Consider the following 20709-nt stretch of genomic DNA (forward strand, 5'->3'; position numbering starts at 1 on the left):
CTTATAGGTGAGCCCGGGCCAGCATGGGGGACTCCAGGGACCTTTGTCCTCATCTTGACTCGATAGGGGAGGTGACCAAAGAGGACTTGCTGCTCAAATCCAAGGTAAAGGGTCAGACTTTCCGGGACCGAGGCCCACACCCAGGGCATCCCCCGCCTCCACCACATTCCTGGGATACAGACATTTCTGAAGCCGCGGAAGCACTGGCTCCCAGCAGTCTCAGCTTGGCCTTTTATGTAAATGGAAAAGCTGGCGTCTGTTCAGGAGGCCTTCCGGGGCTGCGTCCTAACAGCCATTAATTACCACGTAGACCATCCATTTGGGAGCGCTGATGCCCATTAGTGGCTGGAGCAGGTGCAAGGCGGAGAGTCAGGCTCCGAGAGTCCACGGGCTTTTTGCACACTTGACCTGAGGAGGGCTCAGGGAGGTTCAAAGAGAAGAGGTGGGCCTCTGTTTTTTTTTTTTTTTTTTTGTCTATACTGTGGCTTGCAGGGTCTTCGTTCCCTGACCAGGGATCCAACCCGTGCCCCCTGCAGTGGAAGCTTGGAGTCCTGACCGTGGGACCCCCAGGGGACTCCCAAAGGTGGGCCACACTGAGTAGGGAGGATGTGCTATTTGTCTGTTTGTTAGATTAAAAACAATTTAAGTAGGTAACGCTTTCACATGGTTCAAACTGAAATGATGTAAGAAGAAAAATGTCAGGGAGTCCCCCTCCCACCCGTCCTGTGCTCACCCTCTCCATCCCACCCTCCAGACAGCCACGAACGTTGGTTTCTTTTGTATCTTTTCAGAGTTTGCTTATGGGAATACTTATTTTTCATTTCCCCTCTATTACATAGAAAGCAGTGTACTGTAGCTGTTTTGGTAACGTGCTCTGTTCGCCTGGCAGAGTATCTTGGAGCTCTGTGGTCTCAGCACATGGGTCTCGTGGTCTGTCTTAAAGCTGCATCATAGTTCACTGTGTAGACTCCGCAGCCGATCCTCTGTGGGTGGACATCTGGGCGCTTTGCAGCATTCTGTCTGTACAGTGTCCTCGTGTTCAGGGGCAGGGCCGTGTGGAGGGGCCATTCCCAGGGGTGGGGTTGGGTCAGACTCCTAGACAGATTCCTGTGTCTTCTTTCCAGGCACCTAATGCTGGTTATTCAGCCTCCCTGCACCAGCAGGTGCTGGGTGGCTTCTGGCCTGAGCTGGCTCAGTCTCAGGTGTGATTCTTCAAAGTTCCTGTGGCTTCTTTTGAAGTCGTCTGCTACTGAACCAGGTTCATCTGCTGATTCATAGCAAGCCAAACGCTGAGACACCGAAGTTTGCAGCAAAGAAAGGGTTGATTCACAAGTGAGGAAACAGGAGAACAAGCCTCAGATCAGCCTCCCAGAAGGCGAGGGTCTTGGAATATTTATGGGATGAAGAAGCAGGATGGTCTTAGGCATGGGGAGAGATGAGGTCATCAGTGTTCTGCACAAGTGTGTCTGAGTTATGTGCTTCTTCCTAGGATGCGTGTTCAAAAATGGAGGTGCTTAGCATGATCTGAGGCTGAAGTCTTGGGCCCTTTGACATCAAAATGTCATTTATCAGACACTTACACACACCCAGTTTTAGGGTCAGTGGTCCCAAACAGTCTTAGCCGGCTCGAACTGGACAAGACTCCAAGTTTCTGAAAAAACAGCTTAGACCCCTATTACTATGGCAACGTATACATCAGAGCTGTTATCTGTAGGGGTGATTAAGGAGTCTTGTGATGTATAGGCTAGGGGTTTTTTACCCAGCTGTTCCCTTAGTTGCTGTTGTGTAAGACAAGTTCCATTTCTGTTCATCACCAGTTTCTGCTAACCCTGTAGAGGATGGTTTCAGTGTGGTCAGGAGGAAGAGCAGAGCAAGGCTGTGGTGCATTTGCCCCATCTAACACTGGTCTCTTCCTGCGTCTGCACAAAGGAATAAGTGAAACAAACTGAGAGTTTCTTGGGAAATCTGAGAGCAGGGAGGAGACGAACAAGGTGGGAAGAGGGAGGCAGAACTTGGGAAGATCGGGCTGGGACATGGCAGCCTTTTGGAAATCTACAAAATGAAACCAACGTGGTTTTAAAATACCCAGAAGGTGCAAGGATTGAGCCGGGTAGCTCACAATGGAGGCAATGCAAGTGGCTGAGAAACTCTTGAAAAAAGGTGCTTGATTTCCCTGGTGGTCAAGGATTTGGCCAGGAAACCAACATGGCACCGTTTCAGACGCGCACGGCACAAACTGCTGTCACTCAGGGATAGGGAGGAGGGGCGTGGACCCGACGTTTGCAGTCAAGTTACCGTGACTGCAGGGGTTCAGTTCCCGTGCTCGGAATGTGTCTAGGAGCAGTGTATGTACCAGTTACAAGACACAAATACAGCAGTGTTTACTGAGCATTCTTTGTAAAAGGAAAACACTGGTGGTCAAACGCATATCTACCAGGAAGGGAATGAGTGAAACAGTTGTGGCGTCTGTACCCGCAGTGTGGGCCCCCGTGTACTTATCTCAAAGAATGAGATGGGGATCTCTGTATACAGACACACAAGGGTGACCCTAAGTAGGTGACAGAAGCCTGTTACTGAGAAGTGTGTACAGTGTGATCTCATTTTTACTAGCCAAAGGTATGGAGGGAAATACTTCAAGTTATTACAGCATGTATATATTATATATAATACACTACATATTATGTACAGCATATATGTAATATGTGATACATTATGTACAGCATACATATATACAATATATGACACATATACAGCATATATGTACTATATATAATATATGACACATTATATGCAGCATATATGTATTATATGCAATATAGGACACATTACATACAGCATATATATACTATATATAATATATGACACACATATAGCATGTATTATATATAATATACTACATATTATATACAGTGTATATGTGTTGTATGTAATATGCTACATATTATATACAGCGTATGCGTCATTTAAGTTGTTGAAATAAGCACATAATACTTTTATCATTCATATGACTGAAATGAAAAAACAAATTTGGGAAGATGGGAGTGAACTGTGAAATCAGAAAGTCACAAAAGAGATGACAAATTTGGAAAGGTCAGGAGTAGCAACTTTGAGTCTATCGAGCAGACTGGTCTCCTGCCCCCTTAGCATCCTTGGCAAGAGACCCTAAGACACAGACTGCAAACCTCAGCCCCACTGATGGGATGAGCTGCGCCTTCTCAACCTTGCTGAGAGAGCCATGTTCAGGATTTTTACAAACACAGCCAGAATCTGGGCTTAGTGGAAAGAAGTTCCCATGGAGGCCTAAGGGTCGATGTGGCCACCCTTGGGAGGAGACTAGACCTTTCCCGTAAGTCTGATGACCCTGACTCCTCAGCTGATAGTGCTTCTGACAGTAGGGTCATGACCTCTCCAAACCTCCATTTCTCATCTGTAAGAAGGGGGTCTTGGGACCTATTGCAGAGACTGTGATAAGGATTACATGAGCAAGGTCCAAAGAACTTAGCTGGATACCTGGCTCATTATGATCCCTCACCAGGGATCAGCTCTGTAACTGCTGCAGAGACCAGTGCTTAGAATTCATCTCACAACTGGCAGAGACACACTGGGTATTGTGAAAGCTCAGCTGGAAACTGCTGTTCTAGAGAGGCACAGAGAAAATTACTTAGGACAGTTTAAATTATAATGAAAAGACCTTGAAATATAGTGAGTTAAATGAGATAGGAGTTTGCTTTTCTCATTGAGCAGTCCAGATGTAGGTAGCTCTGATAGAGTGGATCTGTCATTCTCAACACATGCCTTTCACCTCCAGGTCCAAAGTGGTTACTTGAGTTCCTGCCATCACATCTGCATTCCAGCCAATGGAAACAGGAGAGAGACCAAGGGTTGTGCAAAACTCAGAAGTGGCACATGTCACTTTTACTGTTACGCTATCGACTAGAACCGAGTCCCATGATCACAGTGGGGGCTAGGACACATAGTCTTTAGCTCACTGACCATGTGCTCAGCCAAAATACGTAGATTCTTTTATTAAAGCAGGGAAGAGAGATATCAGTGGACCAGAAGCAGGCTCTGTCATCCTGATCAACAGATACCTGGGTGTTTCTGTGGTCAACAAATATACTGATCTGATTTGTACCATACTCTGTGAAGTCGCAGGGGTAGGCAAAACAGACCATCCCTCCTTCATGGAGCCCATAGTCTAGCCGGGCAGAAAGGCTTAAATAAATGAGTGTCATAAAGGAACTGGCAGTCCGGAGTTGATGATAAGAACGTGCAAGAGAGAAAGAGGCTGATATTCCCTGGTTTACGCAGAGAACCAATAAAGCTCTTGACACAGGGCTTGTATTGCTCATGAAGGCACAGGGCACCCTCTCAAGAGGCTGAAGGCACAGGGCGCCTTCTCTAGGGAGTCTTGGAAACCCGGGCAGGAGAGTAAGCGCGACGGGTTTCTGCGCTCCATCAAATTAGCCGGAGAGAGAGAGAGAGAGAAAGAAAGAAAGAAAGACACGGGGACCCAAGCTCTGATGGAGCAGAGTGCTTTAATGGTCTTTCTGTGAGTATATATAGGCTATGGTACAAGAAATTTCTTTCAACAATGATAAAGATCAGAAAACCAAAAGTACAACAACCGTTACCAAGGGAACAAGGGATAATAATGGTCACAAGGTCAGGAGACAATCCATATCCAAGAGAGAGGATCGAGACTGGGCAGTTTTGTCTTAAGGAGAATGTTTACTGAAGGAGATTCAAGCCTGTCTCATCGTATGACCTCAGTCCTGAGAGCTGCGTGCAGTTCTACTCGCTTCTGGCAGAAGCTGATAAGCAACAGAGGATTTATGAGAAACAGCACGTAGGAATCCTCCTGTTAAACATTCCCTGATAAGCTTTAAGTGATTGTATTGAAAATGTTTTTTCAGGCACATGAAAAAAACAAAATTCGAACAGTAAAGCTTAAAGTGGCCCCGTGGGCTGGAATCTCTGTGAGGCAAAGCCTCTGGGCTGAGTCTGATGGCTCATGTCCTGTGGCCACTCACACCCTCCTCTTGGTCTCTTTCCCCGCCTCACACAGAGCACCTGTCAGTCATGCGGGGTTTCTGGACCCAACCTGTGGGCCTGTCTCCAGGTAAGTTTCCTGCAGCTGTTGGGGCCCTGGAGCTGGGTCCAGACTCTGGGCTGGGAATACCTGTCCTCTGTGGGCGTGGCCTGAAACCTTGGGCAGGGACACAGGGCATGGATGTCTCGGGTGTGGTGCCCAAGCCAAGAGGGCCCCAGAGTGTGTGAGCCCCTGGGCTGCCTGCCCTTCCAACCATTAAAGATGAAGAGGGAAAAGCTCTGGACTGAATGAGCCCATCAACATGAAGGGGAAATTTCTGTTCAGCACGTGCATATGAGACGATGTAGCATCTTGGCTGTGAACCCTGGCACTTGTTAGTGGCAGTCAGTTCCTGGGCTGGGGCTTCCCAGGTGACTCAGTGGTACAGAATCCACCTGCAGTGCAGGAGACGCTGGAGACAAGAGTTTGATCCCTGGGTCGGGAAGATCCCCTGGAGGAGGAAATGGCTACCCACTCCAGTATTCTTACCTGGAGAATCCCATGGACAGAGGAGCCTGGTCGGCTACAGTCCATGGGGTTGCAAAGAGTCAGATGTGACTGAGTGACTGAGCATTCACCCACCCAGCCACACACACATACACACACACACCCCTGGGCCAGTTTGGGTCTTCGTTTTGCCATCTATAAAGCAGAGGCCACAATACTGACGACTGCCCCCGCCTTGTGGACCACCCCCTTAGGGTAGAATTTGGCAAGATGGTGCCTGTGATGGCCTTAACATGGTTCATGGCCCTTAGACAGTGTCCAGTAAAATCTGGTTGTGATTATTATGCTCACGCAAAAGAGTAACAGTAAATGTGTGAACAAGTGACGATTTTCTCTGAGGGGGGGCAGAATTACAGATAATTCATTTTTCTTTATAACTTTGTAGTGTTTTCCAACTTTGCCACAAGTATATATCACACTATATAATCTTACTAAAAATTTCTTTGAAAACAAATACAAGGAGAGACAAAAAAAGGCAGCAAATGGGCACAAAGATCACAGTTCAAGTCTCTTAGCAGAAGGCACAGGAGCCTCCGTAGGGCTCTGGCCTCGTCCTTTGGGGCCTGTCGCTCAGGGTAAACTACGCTGCAGGACATGGTCTGGGGCCCCGGGGACGGCAGGAAGTGGGGGTCATGGCCCTGCCTCCTGGGAGCCCACAGACGCCCCCCTAGAGACCGAGACGGAACCCGACGCAGAAAGTGACGCCACCCCTCTCCAGCTGGTGCATGGCTGACCACTGCTCAGGGTGCACCAGCGCTCTTCTGCAGTGAAGCCGTCTGACAGCCAGGGCTGGGTGGAGACCACAAGCTGGGCCGTGGGAGCTGGGCGGATCTGGGGGAGGAGAGTGCAAGGCCAAAGGCAGGTCACCACGGGGCACGGGGTCAGCACAGGGCCCCCGGCTGCCTCTGCCCGTTCAGCGTCCCCGTCAGAAAATGGCCATGAGGCCCAGGCTCCCCCCGCCCCCACCAAAAGTGTGGCCCTGCCAACTGGCCCATCAGGAAGTGGGGTTTTGGTGGAAAAGGGGTGAGTGGAGGGAGGAGCAGGTCAGGGCGCCCAGCAGCCAGGCCTCAGCCCAGGGCCCACCGCCCGTCTCGCTCAGAGGCGGGGCAGCTGTGTGGCGGCCAGCCGTGCCCAGTGCACACCTTGGGTGTGCAAACTGGCAGCCGGGCCTTGGTCCCTGGGGTCCCGGGGTGGCAGCGGGGATACCCCCTCACGGCGTGGCCCTGTCTGTCCTCTCGGCCCCCCGCCCGCTCCCCTTCCATCTCTCCCCAGGTCTCCTGCTCCTACGTTGGCTGCGGAGAATCCTTCGCTGACCACAGCACCCTGCACGCACAGGTGAGCGTGGGCCCTGAGGTCAGACCCCAGCTCCAGCCGCCCCCTGGCTCCACTCGCCTCTCTGGGCCTCGGCGGTTGTGTGTATAAAATGGGAACAGTCACGGCAAAGAAGGAAGAGAGAAGGCAGCCGCAGCCCTTGGCAAGCCTGGCTGAGGTGGGGGGAACAGAATCTGAGATTCCTGAAAATCTGATATTTTCCCGAGCCCGTGTAGCTGAGGCAGGCCTGCGGCACCTGGTAGGCCAGTGTGTTCTCCTTCCTCTGCACCCTGCCCTCTAGGCGAAAAAGCACAACCTGACGGTGAACCTGACCACGTTCCGGGTGTGGTGCTACGCCTGTGAGAAGGAAGTGTTCCTGGAGCCGCGCCTGGCGGCCCACCCGCCTGGCCCCGCGCCCAAGTTCTCAGAGCAGGTGAGGGGGCGCAGGGGCCAGCCGGCGGTGAAACAAGGGCGAGGGCAGGGCAGTGGGTCCCTGACAGTGTCTGTTCCCACTCCCGAGTTTCCAGGTGGCTCTGAAGAGCTCAAGTCAGCTAATGCCCGCTGAGCCCCAGCCCTGTCCAGGGTGGTGTGAGGGCTCAGGATGCAGAGGTGACTGGGGGTGGGTAGGCCTTGGGGGTGCCCTGGGCCAAGGCCGGCATGGGAAACACCCGGACACCCTCCCCCCAGGCAGTGCACCAGGCCAGGAGCCATTCAGGCCCTTCGAGGAGGCGGGTGGGAGAGCCCAGCGTGGAGCTGACCCTCAGGGAGGGCTCATTAAATCAGCATCTGAGCCTCCGGAGAGGCCTGACGTGTCTGGGTACAGTGCTGTCTTTCCTCCATGTTGACAATGATGGTCACATAATAGGTGCTCAATAAATGTGTATGGACTATGTTTGTGGACTTAAATGATCAATATATATGAGTTGTTTTGTTTTTGTTTTTGTTTTTTTTTACAAAAAAGTCTATAAAAAAGTATATACAAGTCCTGTTTTGGATGTGTGTGTGTGTATTAACAGTTTAAATGCAACAGAGATATAATAATCAACAGTGTTTGTCTCAGAAAAGTTGGGCTGCCTGTTGTTTTTTCTTTGTTTCTATTTTTTTCTCAAATTTGTTATAAATAAAATATTATTACTCATTACTGTAAGTAAAGCACAAGCCAGAGAGTTCTTAGGGCAAAGCCACCAGTTCAGTTCAGTCGCTCAGTCGTGTCTGACTCTTGGCGACTGCAGCACGCCAGGCCTCCCGGTCGGTCCATGACCATCTCCCGGAGTTGCTCAAACTCATGCCCTCTCTTAACCACCATGTCCCCTGCTCAGGTGGGCTGACTGAGTGGCTAGGGGTCTGGGCTTCTCCCCCGACACCCCAGCGCAGGGCCCGTGCCCAGCCCCTCTCCCCCCTCACCTACTAGTCTTCCTGACTTCTCACCCTGGTTCTTGGACGCAGGACTCTCCGCCACCCTCCCACCCTCTGAAAGCCGTCCCCATCGCTGTGGCGGACGAAGGAGAGTCCGAGTCGGAGGACGACGACCTGAAGCCACGAGGTAACAGCCCCGCGAGCTGTGCCGCCTGGACAGGTGGGGCGGCGTAGGGCGGTCTCTGTGACATGAGGGCTTCCCTGGAGTGCAGCCCTGGGGCCCGGCAGCCCTCAGCCACGCCTCAGCCCTGTGCCCCTGGGCAGGCCGGCTTCTTTCAACCCGGGTCGCTGCCCTTGCTGACTCGGCAGGTTTCCCGGGCAGGTCCTGGGGGCTCTGGAGCCACGGCTCCTCTCCGAGTGCTCATGGTCCCCCCTCTGTGTGTGCTGGTCCCCAGGCCTCACGGGCATGAAGAACCTCGGCAACTCCTGCTACATGAATGCGGCCTTGCAGGCTCTGTCCAACTGGTAGGTTTCGCCTCATCTGGGATTTGGGGGGCCCTGGGAATAGCAGCTGCCGCCCCCAAGTTGGGGCGTGTGTGTTGCTCATAGAAGCCTGGATGTGGGTACACATCAAAACGCCCCAAGCCACACCTGCCCTTTGACCCAGCAATCCCTCCAATGGGAATTTCTCCTAAAGGAGGTACCAGTACCCAGAGAGGTTGAAAAAGCTGTCTGTGCTGTTCCTCACCCTGCCATTTATTGGAAACATGTTAAAGGCCCATAAAAATCACAAATTCAGTACAGACCAGCTTTACGGTGAGTTCAGGGAAAAATGGTGCAGGACAATATTTACTGAAACGGGGAGGAGTTCAGAATATGATAAGTAGGAAAAGGTTGTGATCCTTTATATGGTGCAGTCCCATTTTAGGGGTGAAAATATTTTTTTCCATCTAAGACACCCTCTACTCCCTGAGGCTGGGCCATCTCCTCTGCCTGGCACTCAGGGTCTCACACCTACTAAGGGTTCTGTGTGTGTGTGTGTGTGTGTGTGTGAGAGAGAGAGAGAAGGAGGGCAAGGATGGGGGCTCTGCATGCATAGAAAATTCTAGGAGGATATCTTCAGAGTAGCTATCCCCACTCATGGTAGGATTAAGGTCAGTTACTATTGTTTGCTTATCTGTATTTCCTAATTTTTCTACAATAAATGACTATTTCTTATGTAACGAGGTAACAAAAACAAAGAAAAAAGAAGCGAGGGAGAGGCCTTCAGGTTCAGGAAGGTTTCTAAGCAGGGGCCGATGAAAGGAGGGGTGATGCTTCCTCTAATTTTTACACAACAGTCTTTAAAGAAAGACCTTATCTCCAGTGCATTCACATTCTACGGTGGGGGGGTTAGGACTTCAGTGTATGAATTTGCAGGGGGATACAATTCAGCCCCATAACAGGTGGGGTCTGTCAAGTCACCTACAGGTATTTATGGCTCTGGGGGGCCCTGGTATATCCCCACACAGGACAGGTTTTCTCCTCCAGCCAGCTCTTGTAAATGATGCCGTGTACCCTTCTCTTCTTTGCTGACCTGGCTCCCTGCCCCCTCCCCCAGCCCCCCGCTCACCCAGTTCTTCTTGGAGTGTGGAGGCCTGGTCCGCACAGACAAGAAGCCAGCCCTGTGCAAAAGTTATCAGAAGCTGGTCTCTGAGGTCTGGCACAGGAAACGGTGAGTGACCGAGTCCCCGACCTCTGGCAGGGGCATGGGGACAGGCTTTCTGTCGGGCCCCTTGATGGAGCACTTCCGGTGCCCTCAACCTCTCGCCACCACAGGCCACACTTTCCCCTGTGTCATGCTTATGGGGGCCCTTCCAGGTACAGGTCACAGCCAACTCTGGCTCGCAAACTGGGGAAACTGAGGTTCAGGGAGATTCAAGCGTCTAGCCCAAGATAACACATCTTGTGAAAGGCGCAGCAAGAACTTGAACCTGGCATTGACTGCAGCTGGCAGCGCTTCAGAGCGTGTGTGCTGCGGTCTGGAGACACACGGTGACCACTCCTAGGTCTCAGCCACATCTGTGCACATTGAACAAGGTTTCAGAAGTGGTGGCTGACACTGACCAGGGGCTTTAGCTCAGTATAAAAGGAATTTAAAGACCAGATGCTTGGGGTAGATCCAGGAAAATGTTAACATTGGGAATAAAGTGAGTGCATCGAAATATATTAAATTAAAAGCAGATTATTAAACAGCATGATGCAATACAGCTCCAACTTTAAGCCACGTTCAAGTGTTTACCTGCGTGTAATTTTGTGTCTGCATTGTCCAGGAAACGTCTGGAAATCTTCATGGTCATTATCTCTGCAGGATGCTGCTAGTGTTGATGATTCTTTGCTGTGCTTTCCTGAAATTTTGTATTTTTTTTTCCGAAATTTTCTGCTGTTGAATAATGAACATGTATGACTTTTGAAATTAGAAAGCAACAGTAAATATTTCAGAATGAGAACCATTTTAAAGGAGGCATGTCACGGGCTGGCAGGACGTGATGCCATCCTAGTCAAGAGCTGACTAGGCCTGGCTGAGCCATGACTTGATGTTTTCTTTTCCTGACCTTAGAGATGTGCAGACCTGCTGGGTCCCTGGCCGGGCCAGCACCGCCCGACATCGCGGTAAACGCCACACAGAGCCTGATCTGGCCATCATGGTTGCCCAGCTGCCCTCGCAGGCTTGAGTAGCTCAGAGCAGACCACCGCCTGTACTAACGGATTTGGTCTTCCTACAGCCCCAGCTATGTGGTTCCCACCAGCCTGTCCCATGGGATCAAGTTGGTCAACCCAATGTTCCGAGGCTATGCCCAGCAGGTAGGCCATCTGAGCTGCCCCGGGGGACACCCAGGGCTATAAACCAAGACCAGTGTGGAAAAAACCAGAGGTCTGCTTTGCCAGACGGGACTCCTAGACCAGACTTGCTGCCCGAGCCCTTCATGGGTGCAAGGACCTCAGAGCCTCCCAGAACCTGCTGGTGTTCTCCCCACTTGACAGGTTGGGAGACTGAGGTTCAGCAGGCAAGTCCTTGCCCAGTGACCACGTATCAATTACATAGCTGGCACAAGGCAGAGGGGAGAGTTGACCTCAGGCAGCCTTGATTCTAGGCGCATGCATCTCTGACCACTCACATAGGCCTGTGCTTTCTCCTTCCCCGAACCACGGGCAGAATTTCACTCGTAGTAAACTAGACATTTTGATGGTAAGTTTTTGTAAATCTAGAGAACCCCTCTGGAATCAGTGGTATCTTTCTACAGCATAAAACATGGACCCACGGTGAAGCAGAATGCAGCCACATGCTGCCCACTGCCCCAAGCTGACCGTTCAGGTCCTACCCCAGATGGGGGTTTCACTGCTGGGCTTGCAGCCGGGGCTGAACCTGTTTGACATTCTGCTGATGAAATCCACCCAGAGCCGGCCCCCTCCCTCAGCTAGAACTGAGAAATCAAGGCCCCTCTCTCCATGTCGGCGACCTGAGGCTTTGGGTGTGCAGCTGGCTCTGGCCACTGCAGAGTCGCCACCTTGTGTGGGTGGGACTTGGGCCCTAGGGGCTGCTTCTGACATCCAGGTCGGGGACTGTGAGGGACAGGACTGGACTTTGAACCCAGTGGTCCCACACAGGCACCAGGGGCCCCCAGCTGCCCGCGGCCTGCACCATCATCTTCTGACCTTCTGAAGCACCTCCTGTGTGCAGCGTGCCTGCCTGAGCCAGTGGGCAAAGCTGTGCCAGAGGCCTTGCTGCCCTGGCTCCCCCTGGGCTTGCGACCTCATCACAGAGTAGTCAGGGTCACGGCAGCACTGCCAGGATCAGAGGCCCAGCCAGCCTGCAGTGGCAGCTGTGTTCTGCCCACTTCCTGTCCTGGCCACTGAGTCGTGTCCAGGCCTGTGGGACGCCTGTCCCTCCTGCCACAAGTCATTGGAAGGCGTGGGCACCAGGGCTGGCAAAGGGCCAGAGGAGCAGAGAGCGCCAGAGATGGGTTAAGATTGTTGGTGGCCTGGCCTGCCGGCTGGCGTTGCTACCCACAAAACTCAGCCGGGTGCTCACATGCATACACCCCCACAGCATCACCTGTGTCCTACTCAGCTCCGTGCTTACTCTCACTTCCCCTCCTTTTGGGAACAAGGAGACTTTCATGGCTAAACGCTTACATCCGCTGTCTCCCATGCTCAGTCAGAAGCAGGGCTGGAAAGCAGGAGCCTGGAGACGGGCAGACCTGGGTCACCCTGTCCACTCTGCCACTTCAGAGCACGAGACCTGGGAGGGGTCGGCTGGCCACCCAGCCTTTGCGTCCTCCTCAGTAGAAGGGGTGGAGAAGGAAATGGCAACCCTCTCCAGTATTCTTGCCTAGAGGATGCCATGGATAGAGGAGCCTGGTGGGCTGCTGTCCATAGGGTCGCCCAGAGTTGGACACGACTGAAGCGACTTAGCACGCGTGCATGCATTGGTGAAGGAAATGGAAACCTACTCCAGTACTCTTGCCTGGAGAATTCCAGGGATGGAGGAGCCTGGTGGGCTGCCATCTACGGGGTCGCACAGAGTCGGACACGACTGAAGCAACTTAGCAGCAGCGGCAGTAGAAGAGGGTCAGGTGGGCCCTTCTGGGGAGGGCTGCCCATGCTGAGGCCGCCCTGGAATTCCAGGACACCCAGGAATTCTTGCGCTGCCTGATGGACCAGCTGCACGAGGAACTCAAGGAGCCCGTGGTGGCCACAGCGGCGGCGCTGACCGAGGCGCGGGACTCGGACTCGAGCGACACGGATGAGAAGCGGGAGGGTGACCGGAGCCCCTCAGAGGACGAGTTCCTGTCCTGCGACTCCAGCAGCGACCGCGGCGAGGGCGACGGGCAGGGGCGCAGCGGGGGAGGCTCCCAGGCCGAGGCGGAGCTGCTGATGGCGGACGAGGCGGGCCGCGCCATCTCCGAGAAGGAGCGCATGAAGGACCGCAAGTTCTCGTGGGGCCAGCAGCGCACCAACTCGGAGCAGGTGGACGAGGACGCCGACGTGGACACCGCCATGGCCGCCCTGGAGCAGCAGCCCCCGGAGACGCAGCCCCCCTCCCCGCGGTCCACCAGTCCCTGCCGGACGCCAGGTACCAGCCAGCTGCGGGAGCACCGCGGCCCTCTTGGGCCGCAGCCCTACCCTGGGGGGTTTAGACGGGAAAGAATCTGCCTGCAGTGCAGGAGACCTGGGTTTGATCCATGGATCTGGAAGGTCCCCTTGAGAAGGGAATGGCAACCCACTCCAGTATCCTTGCCTGGAGAGTCCCATGGACAGAGGAGCCTGGTGGGCTACAGTCCATGGGGGTCGCAAAGAGTCGGACACGACTCAGTGACTAACACTAGGGGGCTGCTCTCCCACTAGACCTGGCCTGTAGGTGAGCAGTCAGGTGAATAGCATGTCACTTGGTGAAGGAGTGAGATAGGAGCCTTCCCCGAGTTCAAGCCCCCAGCGGGAATGGGCAGTGTGTGGACACAGGTCCTGTGTAGGGGCTGGGGAGTGGGCTGGGCTCAGGACAGAGGAGACGTGGTGGGTTCAGGCCTTGGTGCCCTTCGGAGGTGCTGGAGGTCTTCTTGACCAGGCTAGGGGCTGGCTCAGCCGCCCAGCACTGTCCCCCTCGCTCCGTCCGCCCCTAGAGCCGGACAACGAGGCGCACATGCGCAGCTCCCGGCCCTGCAGCCCCGTCCACCACCACGAAGGCCACGCCAAGCTGGCCAGCAGCCCTCATCGTGCGAGCCCTGTGAGGATGGGGCCGGCCTATGTGCTCAAGAAAGGTTCGGAGGAGCGGGCAGGTGGAGAGGGGAGGCGGGCAGGGCCTCCCATCCTGGAGCTCGGGCAGGGGGCGGGAGCGGGGCGGGTGGCGGAGGTTGCACCCCTGGTGGTGATGTTTGGTTCGCGAGCACTTGCTACCAGGGGCTGTGCCAGGCGCCCTTCACGCGGTGTCTCTGAGCCGTCCTAACATGGCTGGGACACGAGTTGTTGCTGGGGGGGCTCCCACAGACCCAGGAGGTGGAGTGGGAGCTGGTCACGTGACTCGTACAGGCGTGACCACCCAGCGCCTGCCCCTGGCGCCGGGCAGGCGGGCGGGGCGGGGCGGGGCGGGGCCTAGTCCCAGGTCTAGCCCCAGGATGTGGTGCCCCCAGCCCAGGTCCCCGGCAGCCGGCGGCGGAAGGAGCAGAGCTACCGCAGCGTCATCTCGGACATCTTCGACGGCTCCGTCCTCAGCCTCGTGCAGTGTCTCACCTGTGACCGGGTGGGTGCTGCGCGGGGAGGGGAGCGATGCACAGGGCTTCCCACTCAGCTTGGGGCTGGGGCACTGGCTCTCCGCCCGGTACCCCCCGACCCCTGCATTTCTCTAGAGGCAGGCCCTGGTCCTGGGGCTCCCCGTGTCCCAGGACTGGGGAGCTGGCTCTCTGCCACACACCTGTCATCTGGCAGCTGGGGTTTGGGGTCCAGACCTGGGCTCATCTGGGCAGGGCCGAACCCTGGCAGATGGAAAGCCAGGCTGACCTTCAACCTTCCCCCCGTCCCAGGTGTCCACCACTGTGGAGACATTCCAGGACCTGTCACTGCCCATTCCTGGCAAGGAGGACCTGGCCAAACTCCACTCGGCCATCTACCAGAACGTGCCGGCCAAGCCGGGTGCCTGCGGGGACAGCTATGTGGCCCAGGGCTGGCTTGCCTTTATTGTGGAGTATATCCGACGGTGGGTCCATCTCCCTGCCTGCTGGAAGATAACCACCCTTGACCTGGTCTTCCTGGAGCTGGCAGCCTGATGGGCCAACAGACCTTTAACAGCAAAATACCAGCTTTCACAGGGATGAGGGTGTAGTTCGGAAGGGGCTTGAGGCTGAAGGATGCTCGTGAGTTAGCATGTTCTGTGGCCATATTGAGGTGGCCTGGTGTGAGCAGGGCCATAGATTGGAAGGCAGTATGATGGGGAGAGTGACCAGGTGGCAGCTAGAAAGGAGGGCAGTGGCTGAGTGAGGGCCTGGCCCTGCAGGGAGAGCCGGTGGGCTTTCTGGAGCCCCTGTGTGTTCCACGAAGCCTGCTTTACCCTCCTGATGTCAGGAACCTGTGCTCTGCCCTGAAGACAGGCCAGCATGGCCAGGGCCTCTTCACAGACAGCGAAGGCAAGACTCAGGGGGAGGTGACGTCACCCTCGCAAGGACACTGGCTGGTGGTCCCAGGTTTCTGGCTCCAGACCTCAGCTCAGACCATGTGCCAGGCCAGGCTGCCTCTCTGGATCCAAACAGACCTCAGCCCCCCAGGCCCCCAACGTCTTACTCTTGCCAAGACCCTGGCAGCACCCCCCCACACTCGCTTTCTGTCTCTGTAGGTTCGTGGTGTCCTGTACCCCTAGCTGGTTTTGGGGGCCAGTCGTCACCCTGGAAGACTGCCTGGCTGCCTTCTTTGCTGCTGATGAGCTGAAGGGTGAGTGGATCGGGCGGGAATGGGGCTGGGGGGCTGGGTCAGCATACGGTTCAAGGTTCCGGGACGCACTCTCAGCGTCTCACCCCTGCCTGCGGACTGGGTCTGGGACTGCACACTCTGGCAGCCCCACCAGCCTGAAGCTCTTAGGGGTTCCCCTGTTTTCCTTTCTTTACTTATTTGGTGGGCAAATTGGATAGCATTCTTTAATTTTGCGTTTCCTTGATTATTGATAAGCTCAGACATTTAAAAAATACTGACTGTATTTCCCATTTTGAAACTTCCCGTTCCTGTCCTCTTCCTGCTTTTCTGTTCAGTGATTGGCATTGCGTTAACCTTTGGGAAAACCCCTTTTAATTTTTAAGTGTGGTAAGATATGTATTCCCTTCTGGAGAAGGGAAAGGCTACCCACTCCAGGATTCTGGCCAGAATTTCATGGACTATACAGTCCATGGGGTTGCAAAGAGTCGGACACAAGTGACTTTCACTTAAGACATACATAACATAAAATGTAGCGTTGTGAGTACTTTTAAGTGGTCAGTTCAGCGTAGTGTTAACTATATACATACTGTTGCGCACCCAGTCTTCAGAATGTTCTCCTCTTGCGGAGCTGAAACTCTCTGTCCCTTAGATAGCCGTGCCCGGTCTCCCCTTCCACCCGCCCTGGGCAACCACCATCCTACTTTCTGTTTTTCTGAACGTGACTATTCTACTTGCCCCATCCAAGTTGAATCATACAGTGTTTGTCGTTTAGCAACTGGCCTGTGTCTCTTAGCGTAACGTCCCCAGGGTTCATCCATATTATGGCAGGTATAGAATCTCCTTCCTGTTTTAAGGCCGAATAATATTCCATCATTTTGGATAGACCGTGTTTTGTTTATTCATCATCTTGTCAGTGGACCCTTGGCTTGCTTCCACCTTTTGGCTCTTGTGAATAACGCTGTAACGAACAGGGATTCACAGATAACTCTTTGAGACAGTGATTGCATGCCCTTTGGTTATATGCCCATTAGTGGGATTTCTGGGTTATTTGATCATTCTCAAAATTCTGGCTTGCTTGAAATTCTCCAAGCCAGGCTTCAACAGTACGTGAACCGTGAACTTCCACATGTTCAAGCTGGATTTAGAAAAGGCAGAGGAACCAGAGATCAAATTGCCAACATCCGTTGGATCATCAAAAAAGCAAGCGAGTTCCAGAAAAGCACCTATTTCTGCTTTATTGACTATGCCAAAGTCTTTGACTGTGTGGATCACAACAAACTCTAGAAAATTCTGAAAGAGATGGGAATACCAGACCACCTGACCTGCCTCTTGAGAAACCTATATGCAGGTCAGGAAGCAACAGTTAGAACTGGACATGGAGCAACAGACTGGTTCCAAATAGGAAAAGGGGTACTTCAAGGCTGTATATTTGTCACCCTGCTTATTTAACTTATACACAGAATACATCATGAGAAACACTGGGCTGGAAGAAGCACAAGCTGGAATCAAGATTGCTGGGAGAAATATCAATAACCTCAGATATGCAGATGATACCACCCTTATGGCAGAAAGTGAAGAGGAACTAAAGAGCCTCTTGAAAGAAAGATAGAAGCATCTGAATGCAGAGTTCCAAAGAATAGCAAGTAGAGATAAGAAAGCCTTCCTCAGCAATCAGTGCAAAAAAATAGAGGAAAACAACAGAATGGGAAAGACTAGAGATCTCTTCAAGAAAATTAGAGATACCAAGGGAACATTTCATGCTAAGATGGGCTTGATAGAGGACGGAAATGGTATGGACCTAACAGAAGCAGAAGATATTAAGAGGTGGCAAGAATACACAGAAGAACTGTACAAAAAAAGATCTTCACGACCCAGATGATCACGATGATGTGATCACTCATCTAGAGCCAGACATCCTGGAATGTGAAGTCAAGTGGGCCTTAGAAAGCATCACTACGAACAAAGCTAGTGGAGGTGATGGAATTCCAGTTGAGCTATTTCAAATCCTGAAAGATGATGCTGTGAAAGTGCTGCACTCAATGTGCCAGCAAATTTGGAAAACTCAGCAGTGGCCACAGGACTGGAAAAGGTCAGTTTTCATTCCAATCCCAAAGAAAGGCAATGCCAAAGAATGCTCAGACTACCGCACAATTGCACGCATCTCACACGCTAGTAAAGTAATGCTCAAAATTCTCCAAGCCAGGCTTCAGCAATACGTGAACTGTGAACTTCCAGATGTTCAAGCTGGTTTTAGAAAAGGCAGAGGAACCAGAGATCAAATTGCCAACATCCCCTGGATCATCAAAAAAGCAAGCGAGTTCCAGAAATACATCTACTTCTGCTTTATTGACTATGCCAAAGCCTTTGACTGTGTGGATCACAATAAACTGGAAAATTCTGAAAGAGATGGGAATACCAGACCACCTGACCTGCCTCTTGAGATCTCTGTATGCAGGTCAGGAAGCAACAGTTAGAACTGGACATGGAGCAACAGACTGGTTCCAAATAGGAAAAGGAGTATGTCAAGGCTGTATATTGTCACCCTGCTTATTTAACTTATACACAGAGTACATCATGAGAAACGCTGGGCTGGAAGAAGCACAAGCTGGAATCAAGATTGCTGGGAGAAATATCAATAACCTCAGATATGCAGATGATACCACCCTTATGGCAGAAAGGGAAGAAGAACTAAAGAACTTCTTGAAGGAAGTAAAAGAGGAGAGTGGAAAAGTTGACTTAAAGCTCAACATTCAGAAAACTAAGTGATGGGACATCTGGTCCCATCACTTCATGGGAAATAGATGGGGAAACAGTGGAAACGGTGTCAGATTTTATTTTTGGGGGGCTCCAAAATCACTGCAGATGGTGATTGCAGCCATGAAATTAAAAGATGCTTACTCCTTGGAAGGAAAGTTATGACCAACCTAGATAGCATATTCAAAAGCAGATATATTACTTTGCCAACAAAGGTCCGTCTAGTCAAGGCTATGGTTTTTCCAGTGGTCATGTATGGATGTGAGAGTTGGACTGTGAAGAAAGCTGAGCACCGAAGAATTGATGCTTTTGAACTGTGGTGTTGGAGAAGACTCTTGAGAGTCCCTTGGACTGCAAGGAGATCCAACCAGTCCATTCTAAAGGAGATCAGCCCTGGGTGTTCTTTGGAAGGAATGATGCTAAAGCTGAAACTCCAGTACTTTGGCCACCTCATGCAAAGAGTTGACTCATTGGAAAAGACCTTGATGCTGGGAGAGATTGAGGGCAGGAGGAGAAGGGGACGACAGAGGATGAGATGGCTGGATGGCATCACCGACTCAATGGACACGAGTTTGAGTGAACTTTGGGAGTTGGTGATGGACAGGGAGGCCTGGTGTGCTGCGATTCATGGGGTCGCAAAGAGTCAGACACAACTGAGCAACTGAACTAAACTGATGAAAGTGAAAGAGGAGAGTGAAAAAGTTAGCTTAAAGCTCAACATTCAGAAAACTAAGATAATGGCATCCAGTCCCATCACTTCATGGCAAATAGATATGGAAACAGTGACAGACTTTCTTTTCATGGGTTCCAAAATCAGTGCAGATGGTGACTGCAGCCATGCAATTAAAAGACACTTGCTCCTTGGAAGAAAAGCTATGACCAACCTAGACAACATATTAAAAAATACAGACATTACTTTGTCAACAAGGGTCTGTCTAGTCAAAGCTATGGTTTTTCCGGTAGTCATGTATGGATGTGAGAGTTGGACTATAAAGAAAGCTCAGCACCAAAGAATTGATGCTTTTGAACTGTGGTGCTGGAGAAGACTCTTGAGAGTCCCTTGGACTGCAAGGAGATCCAACCAGCCCATCCTGAAGGAAATCAGTCCTGAATATTCATTGGAATGACTGATGCTGAAGCTGAAACTCCAATACTTTGGCCACCTGATGGGAAGAACTGACTCATTGGAAAGACCCTGATGCTGGGAAAGATTGAAGGCGGGAGGAGAAGGGGACGACAGGATGAAATGGTTGGATGGCATCACCGACTCGATGGACATGAGTTTGCATAAGCTCCAGAAGTTGGTGATGGTCAGGGAAGCCTGGCATTCCGCAGTCCATGGTGTTGCAAAGAGCTGGACAAGACTGAGTGACTGAACTGAACTGAATGATTGTCCTATTAATAGTTTTATTTTCTTGAGGAACTACTCTGCCATCTTCCATAATAACTGTGCTGATTTACATTCCCACTAATAGGGCACAAGGGTTCTCTTTTCTCTACATCCTTGCCAAAAATTGTATTCTCTTGTTTTTTTTAAAAACCTTTCTGGGATTTCCCTGGTGGTCCAGTGGTTGGGACTCCAGGCTTTCACTGCTGAGGACCTGAGTTCAGTCCCTGGTTGGGAAATTCAGATCCCATAAGCCGTTTGATGTAGCCAAAAATAAATAAGTTTCAAAAATTGAAAAGCTTTCTTTTTGATAATTATTCTAACAGGTGTGGGGTGACGTCACATTGTGGGTTTCACTAGCATTCCATGATGATTAGTCATGTTGAGCATCTTTTATGTGCCTGCTGACCATCTGATATCTTCTTTGGAAAAATGCCTATTTAGGTTCTCTGCCCATTTCTAAGTGGTACTCTTTGTGTTTTGCTATTGACCTGCATGAATTCTTTATATATTTTGGATGTTAACCCCTAATATTATATGATTTCTAAAATATTTTCTCCCACCCTGTAGGTCACCTCCTCATTTTGTTGCTTGTTTTTTTTGTCTTTTGGTTTTTTTTTTGCTATGCAGAAGCTTTTTAGTTTGATGTAGGCCCACTTGTTTATTTTTGCTTTTTTTGTTTGTGTTTTTGATGTCATAGCCAAAAAAATCACTGCCAAGACCAATGTCCATGAAGTCTTTTCTCTTATGTTTTCTTCCAGAAGTGTTACAGTGTCCAATCTTACATTTAAGTCTTTAACTAATTTCGAGTTTATTTTTGTGAGTGGTGTAAGATGGGGTACAGTTTCATTCTTTTGCATGTGAA

At 51.6% G+C, this 20709-nt stretch overlaps 1 protein-coding gene across 4 annotated transcripts in view; it reads left to right on the forward strand.

Moving 5' to 3' along the window:
- USP20 (ubiquitin specific peptidase 20) overlaps positions 1–20709 on the forward strand; it is a 44206-nt gene that overhangs the window by 13303 nt on the left and 10194 nt on the right. For all 4 annotated transcript variants that reach the window (XM_024998400.2, XM_059891082.1, NM_001105333.1 and 1 more), the window contains exons 3-15: positions 8–104; positions 5069–5122; positions 6872–6934; positions 7212–7343; positions 8357–8453; positions 8722–8791; positions 9867–9980; positions 11032–11110; positions 12935–13382; positions 13927–14064; positions 14434–14543; positions 14824–14996; positions 15630–15724. In XM_024998400.2, the coding sequence (XP_024854168.1) occupies positions 24–104; positions 5069–5122; positions 6872–6934; positions 7212–7343; positions 8357–8453; positions 8722–8791; positions 9867–9980; positions 11032–11110; positions 12935–13382; positions 13927–14064; positions 14434–14543; positions 14824–14996; positions 15630–15724 (1654 nt within the window). In that variant the 5' untranslated portion in view covers positions 8–23. The remainder of the gene's footprint in view (positions 1–7; positions 105–5068; positions 5123–6871; positions 6935–7211; positions 7344–8356; positions 8454–8721; positions 8792–9866; positions 9981–11031; positions 11111–12934; positions 13383–13926; positions 14065–14433; positions 14544–14823; positions 14997–15629; positions 15725–20709) is intronic.

Source organism: Bos taurus, chromosome 11 (genome assembly GCF_002263795.3).
Source record: "Bos taurus isolate L1 Dominette 01449 registration number 42190680 breed Hereford chromosome 11, ARS-UCD2.0, whole genome shotgun sequence".
Classification (NCBI taxonomy): Eukaryota; Metazoa; Chordata; class Mammalia; order Artiodactyla; family Bovidae; genus Bos; species Bos taurus.